Source organism: Terrapene carolina, unplaced genomic scaffold, assembly GCF_002925995.2.
Source record: "Terrapene carolina triunguis isolate 2854851 unplaced genomic scaffold, T_m_triunguis-2.0 Scaffold33891, whole genome shotgun sequence".
Classification (NCBI taxonomy): domain Eukaryota; kingdom Metazoa; phylum Chordata; order Testudines; family Emydidae; genus Terrapene; species Terrapene triunguis.
The window spans coordinates 13,666,402-13,674,566 of NW_020698242.1; the positions used below are offsets into that span (position 1 = coordinate 13,666,402).

General features: G+C 59.1%; 1 protein-coding gene across 1 annotated transcript in view; it reads right to left on the reverse strand.

The window, feature by feature from the left end:
* Positions 1–997: 997 nt before the first annotated feature.
* LOC112103478 (VPS9 domain-containing protein 1) overlaps positions 998–8,165 on the reverse strand; it is a 22,578-nt gene continuing 15,410 nt past the window's right edge. Inside the window, exons 14-15 of the mRNA XM_024195277.2 lie at positions 6,626–6,730; positions 998–1,364 (exon numbers count right to left, since the gene is read on the reverse strand). Of these exons, the coding sequence (XP_024051045.1) occupies positions 1,271–1,364; positions 6,626–6,730 (199 nt within the window). The 3' untranslated portion in view covers positions 998–1,270. The remainder of the gene's footprint in view (positions 1,365–6,625; positions 6,731–8,165) is intronic.

Here is an 8,165-nt window from a genome sequence, read left to right on the forward strand (position 1 = left end):
GCTGAAATGAGCCCAGTATGTGAGGTAGGGGAAATCGCTGCCCTGCAGCCCTAGCTCCCAGGGGCACAGCACTCCCCAGCCCGGGGGGTAGCGGTGCCACATCCCTGCCCCGCCAGCCGCTGTCTGGTCAGAACTGAGCATCCGTGCAGAGTCACGGAGAACAAACTCACGGGTTCCACCCAACTCTCCTCCGGGGACGAACATGCTGCCCCCCAGCCCAGACACCCACTAGCCTTTGGCTCCACTGCCAAGCGGTGTGCACAGACGCCAGCTCCGCATTAGCTGGCCCAATCAGACTCCAGCACCCACCCAGAACAGGCCCCAGAGGCAGCCTACAGGGCCCCTTGGGCAGCAGCTGAAATGAGACGGGTGCTGAGACGTGGTATCACAACCACTCTCTCTCTCTCTCTCTCACACACACACACTTTAAATACATAGTTCAAATGCTGGCACAGCCCGGGGGGCGGGTGAGTAGACGCTACGGCTTCAGCCGCAGGATGCTTGGTGCCGGCGCCCAACATCAGCTCCTGGCACCATGCGGTCAATGTCCCTTATAGAATGAAACCGCCCGTGTCGGAAGCTGCAGCGCCCAGGGTCCCTGCAGTGGCCACAGGGCAAGACCAGGCAACATTTGAGACAAGGAGCCACAGAGCTGGGGCCTGTTCCAGGTCTGCCCTCTCCAACAGCCACCACTCACCCTGGCCAGGCAGCTGCCGGAGGCTACACAACGGGCCAGGTCTGGTGGCCCCCAAGGAGACCCTGAGCTCAGCTCAAAGCAAGGGCAGCTGTCCGGGCCAAGAGCCCTCCAGGCCATCCCTCCCAGTTGGGGGCTGGGACCCCAGGACAGTAACCGCCCCCTGCAGCCCCCCGTCCCTGTGCACTGTGCTCCAGGGGGAGGCTGGAGGAAGCCCTGCACAAAAGCAGCAAAGACAGGCTCCTAAAAAGCATCAAGACAGGCCCGAGCAGCAGCAGTTACTGGTCGAAGCCTGTGGGCCATTCTCCCCTCGCTACGCAGTGGTTACACTTAGCATGTCAGGTGCAGAGCAACCCCGGGTCCACTGCCACCCCAAACCATTGCACAGAACATGCCCTGCCCTTCACAGCAGGCAGGACAAAGGGGTAGGGAAGGGGGGAACGTCTGGTCCTTTCTCTTCAAGTCAGGCCCCAGGTAGTGTCTCCGGAAGACATGTCAGCGCCATCTCCCAGCCAAGGAGGGGTTTGAGTGATCAGGGCGGGGCACATCTGCTCAGCAGGCGGACGCGAAGCCCCATTACTTCACCATGGCTCCTCTGTGCAAGGCCTCCACGTAGGCCAGCGCGCTCTGCAGGGAGGTCAGGCAGTAACCCTCCTCTCCGATCAGGTACCTGGCACAGAAACGAGAGAGATCAGGGCACCCCGAAAGCCACAGGAAGGGATTTCAATCAGTAGCACTACCCACCTTGGAGAGAGCCCCAGCCCATCTCCTAGTGGGGCACCACCCGCCTGGTCCTGCAGACACAGCTCTAACCCCTTTCCACCGCGAGCTCTGAGCCTCCCCAGCACGCACTAACCGCCTCACCACGCCTGTCCCACCCATGGGCACAGAGGCAGCAACTTGTCCAAGGGCACCGCACAGTGTAAGCTCAGCCCTCCCCTCCTTTCCCAGACCGCTGGCCTCCACACTACCCCGGTGGCAAGTGCTCTGGGTTAACAGCCAAGCAGGGGATACAGCAAATACAGGGTTCTGTTTGAAAAATAAACCCATTTAAAATTAAATCTCAAATTGACAACCTATGGTAAGGCCTCAATTTATCATCATCTGTTACAATCATTAACATTAAATGCAATATGAAGCAATACGTGTCTGCTGCCAAGTTTTAAAGAAAGTCAAAGCCCTGAACTGGAGGAAGTCCCTGGAGCCTGAATTTGTGGAAGGGTTAAAGCAGCTTTTGACAGCAGCGGCCTCTTCTGCAGGTGCAGAGAGAATATTGTCTTCATGTCAGTTTATTCAACTCATTCAGTTCAGTGACTAGCTCATTCAAAGTTAAGAAACCAGCCAGGATTGAAAAAGCAGGAAAGGTGCTTTTCCTCTTCTGTTCTCTGAAAAAAACTAGGTGTGAGAGGATGCGATCTACTAGTTCTATCATCCTGGAAGACACAGCGACCAGAAACAATCTCTTCAGTTTACTAGCTACAGACAATACTTCCTTTGTGTAACAAATCAGTTAGTTTAAAAAGTTGATCAAAACAAATTTTGCATTTCAAATAACTTTTCTTATGTCTCCAGAACTGTTACGAAAGTTCTACTAAATAAAAAAAAAAAATTAAAGTGCTGGTTTTGTGCATTTTTAATTGAATTTGAATTTCTATCCAAATAGAACTTGACACAAATCACAAGTAAAATATTAATCATCCAGTAAATCAGAAATGTATCGCTTACCATTTTCTAACAATGAAAAATTAAGAATCTCAATGAATGCAAGTTAAGCTACATAAATGCTTAAATAAATGTTTCTAGATACAGTGCACCCTCCTGATTAGCAAAAAGCAGCACCAACTGTAGTGTAAAGGCTATATTTAACTGCAAATCAGCGTATTTTAATGGTTACCAACCAATGAGAATCAACCTTTCTTTAGGAAAATAACTAAAAGTACAGATACAAAACATGATTAAAATTGGTGATTTCAATCGCTTGGATTTCAATCAATTCTCCCTGAGAGTAAGGCCTCTTCCTGCCAACAGGGAATCCTGCAAAGTCAGAGGGTTTTGGAAGGACAGGAACTCTGAATCCCAAATGGCTCAGTGGGGGCACGTCGCTGGAACACTCCCAAGGAGGCATCATCAGCCACCTTCGGATGCAGCCCTGCCAGGGGTCAGTGCCCCAGGTCCTTTCGAGCTGTGTCCTCTGAGCCCAACAATTCCCCCTTCCACTGCCAGGGCCTGCTCTTCCCAACCCCCTTCTGCACACAACAAGCCCAACAGCTGCTGCCAAAGGCCTGGGGGGACCGGTGAGAGCATGAGGGGGATTAAAGCCCCTCCATTCTGCAGCCCCTTTCATCGCAAGGCCCCCACCCCGAGAAGCCGGTTTGAGTCTCTTCACGTTTGACTGGAGCTAACAGGATCACAAGGACGGCTCAGTAGGAACAAGGCAAGAGCTTCTCCGCGGCTTGGCGGCCTGCCTGGAACCCTGACCACACGGAGCAGAGCCTGCTGGGTTAGCGCTCAGTGCCCGGGCAGCAGGACGTGTGAAAGAGCGAGGATGACACGCTGCTCACAGAAATCCACTGCTCTGCTTTCCCAGGGCCACCAGCAGCTTCGTCCCCTCTCTCCCGCGCCACACCGAGAAAACACCATTAACTCCTTGGGACCTGGGGTCCCCTTGCCACTCCCCACCAAGGACATGGCCCGATTGGGTACAGGGCACCTGGCGGGGAAGCTACCTCACCCCAGGGCTCCCAGCCTCTCAGGGAACCGCCAGCCCCTCTCATGTGATGTCCCATCCCAGCACAGGACGTACCACCCTCGCCAAGGGGCACATGTCCCCTGGCAAAGGGGCAAGCGAACCCCTGGGCACGCCAAGGGGGCCAGGGCCCCGTGGGGGGCACTACTTCTCTTCCAGGATAACCCCTGGTATAGAGCTCTCAGCTGGCTGCTCAAAGGAAGGGGGCAGCAGCCGTACTGGGCCAGGTCAGCCCAGCTTCCCTCAGCCGCCCACTCTAGGGGGCCCAGGAAGCTTGTTCGGTTTTTGAACTCGCTGTGACAGCTCCCTGGCCAAGCTGAGGGGCCTGGCCTCGGCCAGCGGCTCTGCCCGGCCCTGGGGCTGCAGCAGGGCCAGGGGAGTGGGGCGGCCCAGCGGCTCGCTCTGGCTTAGTCAGAAGGGGTGGCCGGAATCGGGCTCTAACGCTAGCTCTGCACTGACTCGCTGGGTCTGCAGGGGAGGCCCTGCCCCTTGGTCCCCACCCATGTCCTGGGGCCAAGGACACCAGGCTCCACCGGTGTCTGAAGTGCCTTGAGAGCCACAGCAGCAAGACACCAGTTGGGGGCTCCCCACTGGCTGTGGGGGCGGAGACCAGGCCTGGGGGTCAGAGCGGGGTTTGCACGCTAGGTCCCCCCCGGTCCAGGACAGCCAGCCTGGCTCCCACCACTCTCCCCCTCAGCACCAGCCAGGGCGGAGGGGAACTTACTGCTCACACCACGGCACCCTGAAGGGCAGGGCCAGCTCTAGGTTTTTTGCCGCCCCAACCACATGCTTCGTTTGCTGGTGCCTAGAGCCAGTCCTGCTGAAGGGTCCAGCTGGCTCCCAGGCACCCCTGGGGCCACACCGTGTGAATCCAGCCAAAGCAGCTGCCCCATGCAGAAACCCCTCCTCACCCCGGCTCTAGGTGGGGCTGTGGGCAAGGGGCTGCAGGCACCAAGGCTGCCTTAGGAGGCCGCTCCCCAGGATCTCAGCATGCAGGGAGCAGAGCTGCAGGGGACCAGCCACCACGCAGATGTGGCCACACTGAGGGGAGGGGGCTTCGCAGCCCTGGGAAAGCAGCAGTGCAGGGGGCTGAGGGGCCAATGGGCCAGAAGGGCCCTTCCAGCAGCAGCTCTAGGGCTCACGCTGCTGAGTTCCCTCTCAAATACATCCCAGGCTGCCCCGGGCTCTTCTCAGCCACCTGGCCTGTACCCCCAGGGCTCAGCCGGGCCGCCCACCTCGCCCAGACACTCCCACCTTGCTCAAACACGTTCCACGCCAGGGCGCGGCAGGGACTGCTGGCTCAGCTCGGCTGTGGAAAGCAGGGCGTGAGCGAGGAGACAGTGGGCTGGTTTGTACAGGGCTTGTCATATTTCTAAGGCCTCTGGCGTGCACTGCCTTTGCCAACACAAGGCGCCACTGGCACTGCCAGGGTCAATGCTCCTCTCCTCACCATGGGGATTCCTGAGGGGAACGGGCTGTCGGAGGGAGCCTCACAAGCAGCTCCTCAAACCACTCAGAGCAGCTGCAAGGTGGCAGGGCAGGCCGGGGCTCCTGCCGGACTTCGGCGACTCCCCTCTCCGGTGCTTGGAGGTGAAGGGAGTGGGACCAAGGGGCTTAGGGCATTACTTTCTCTGGTACTTACAGGGCCCCCCGCACTATAGGTGGGGAATGGAGGCCCTGAGGGTTACGGCACTTACCTGGGGTCACCTAAGAGCCTGTGGCAGGGATCAGAACTGAACCCACATCTGCTGAGTCCCAGCCCAGTGCCTTACTCACAAGGACACCGCAGCTGTGCCCTGGGGCAGGCTCAGGCTAGGAAGCCGGGCTGCAGAGACCCGGTCACCTCTCATGGCGAGAAGCAGCAGCTCTGCAGTCTAAGCACCTGGAGGTGCAAGCCACACCCATCTCAGGCTAAGCAGGGGAGCCCACGGCACTGTGGGGCGAAGGAACACGTGGGCGTTGCAGGAGGGGATGCTGTCGAACACCCGCCACTGCCCTGGTGGCCCAGCCTGGAGCTGGAGGATGCTGTGTGAAAGGAGCCGGAGCCCGAACGGAGCCCCTGGCTAGAGGTGGTGCAAAGTTACCCGCTGGAAAGTGCCGATTTCATGGAATCGAAACATTCTGCAGGAAAGTGTCCATTCCAACAGGCAGCTTCTCGCTGCCGCACCTGCCCAGCTCCCTGCCAGCCGGGCTCCCGCCGTCCCCAGGCTCCCGGCCCTGCAGCAGCTCCAGAGGGAGCACGGCATACGGGACGGCCACGGAGCCAGGCACAGAAAGCTTTGAAAAACTCCATTTTGGTGCTTCCAAACCAGACTCTATTTGGACGGGTCCGTCCCGCAGAGAATCTCACACCCAGCGCCTCGCTCCAATCTGGAACCAACACTTGCTTCGAAATGTGAAATATTCACAGGATGGAAGTTGCGGTTCCAGGACAGCTCTTTCCACGGCACTTTTCGGCGGCGTGGCCCCAGCACCCAGCCCAGTCCCTCTGCCTCAGTTCTCCCTGCAGCTTCACATAGAAGGGCAGGCGAGAGCTAGATCCGGTCCTGTATCGTGGTGGGTTCTGCTAAATCCCCTTAAAGTGCTGCCCCCTGCTGGAGGGAAGTGATTGCTACGTAGCTGAACGGACGGGTCCCTTAGAGCATAGCTGGAAGGGTGCTCGAGGGGGGTGACAGGCGTCATCACAGCTGCAGGAGAGAAGAGGCCACTGGCCCCAGACTCGCCAGGCACTGACTGCTGCTGCGGACGGGACACTGGGGGAATCCAGTGCGTGGTGAAGCCATCAGCAAATCTCCAGGGGTCTGGCTGGGAATCAGTACCGGGGGAAAAGGCAAAGCAGCGCAGGAGAGGGGAATTGTGGGTGGCGTCCCGGCTGAACGAGTGGAGTTGGGGAAGGGCAGGAAGTATCTGCTGCCAGGTTCCCAAAGGCCATAACCTTCCCATATCGGCACTCCCCAGCCTCCCCGGCCCCGCTCCGGTGCCAGCCCCTTCCCAGCTCACCCACTCACTGGCCTATCACCTACTGGGATGGGGCCCGGAGGAGCCACCTCCGGCATCTGGCACAGAGCAGCCAGGCGTTAAGTGCCCGGAAATGCAGAGGCGGCTTTGTTTCGTCCGGACTGGGTGGCGCACAGAGCCACCAGTGCCAAAGGAGCTGAGGCAGCAGGAGGAATCCCCGTTCCTACCCTTCGTGGATAAACTCCTCCAGCGCCGCGCACTCCGCCACCAGCTGCGGGAGGTTACTCTTCAGCACCACGTAGGACAGGATGGGCAAGAGGTCGTCAGCACCACTGCAGGGGGAACAGGTCACAGGTCAGCATCAGGTTACTCTCCCGAAGGAGCTGACACCTCCCCCCCCGGCCCGCAGGTCCTTCTCCGGCTGGCGGCGGGTTTGCTGCAGTGCCTATCGGCACCGACTCTAGGCAGATCATTAGTGCACAAATCACTTCCAGGGGGAAGCAGGGGGCCTGCCGGGAGCCTGTGTGCTGCAGCTGGTCACCGTCAGGAGAGGGGGGCCTGGCCAAGGGGCAGCAGGACAGGGAAGGTAACTTACCAGCTCTAAGGGGTAACAGGATTCTCCTCACAGGAGATCCAGACCCAGAGCACTGACTTTACAAGTCAAGGACAGGAGCAGCATGGCCCAGCAGAGGCCTGGGTTCTGTGCCTGCCTCTGCCAACAGCGCCCTGCGTGACTGCAGGACGTCACCTTCCTTCCCCATGCCTCAGTTTCCCTGTCTGGGGAGACTATTTACCTTCCTCCCAGAGGTGCTGCGAGATGCGCTGGCTTGCCAAGTGCTTTGCGATCCCCAGGAGGAAGGGGCCAGAGAAGGACAACACAAGATTCAGCCTCCCCAAGCACCAACGCTGCCAGCTCAGTCTGGAAACCAAACCAGCCAGGGTTTCTGTTCCATGCGGCATCGCCAGCAGAGACTCAGAACGCAGGGGCAGAAACCCGAGCAGGCAGGGCAGAGGCAGAGGTGCTGGAACGAGGGGTGCGGCTGCACCCCCAGCTTGAAGTGATTTCCATCATATCCAGGGTTTAGTTTGGTTCAGTGGCTCTCAGCCCCCACACTGTACACATTGTTCCAGCCCCCTGGACAGGGGGGACGCCTGGAGAGCAGAGATCAGCTGGGCCAAAGGGCCCTTTCCTAGCGCAGCCCATGCCCGTGGCTTCCAAGCAGCAGTCAGGACCCAGGTTAGCGAGGGCTAAGCAGCGAGAGCACAAGGGGCGTCCCTGCCGATACTGGGAGCTGTAAGTAAGCTGAACCATCGGTTCCCGTCAGGCTGGACGCAGCTGATCTGCGGTGGACGCCTCAGGAGCAGCTGACGTCCAGTTTCAAGGTCTCTAGTTTGGCATCTGTGTCCCTACAGTAGGAGTGAAGGCCCCGGACACGTGAATCCCCAGGGCTTGGCAGGCAGCAGTGACACGTGCCGTGGGTAACTGCCAGCAGGCTCCATTCCCACCCAGCACTCACCACTCGGCTGTCCACCGCCCCGGGACAGTGAGTCAGTTACACGGGAACAGATTTCACTTCAAAACCCCCTTTCCATTGGGCTGGAATGGCGCCAAGCGGGTGCCCACGGGGCAGCGGGGCAGCACTGAGGGGCATTGGCCGAGAGGACTGGGGCCCAGGGCTGGAATGGTGCCATGCAAGTGCCCACAGGGCAGCGGGACAGGACTGAGGGGCGCTGGCCGAGAGGAGGGGGGCCCAGGGCTGGAATGGC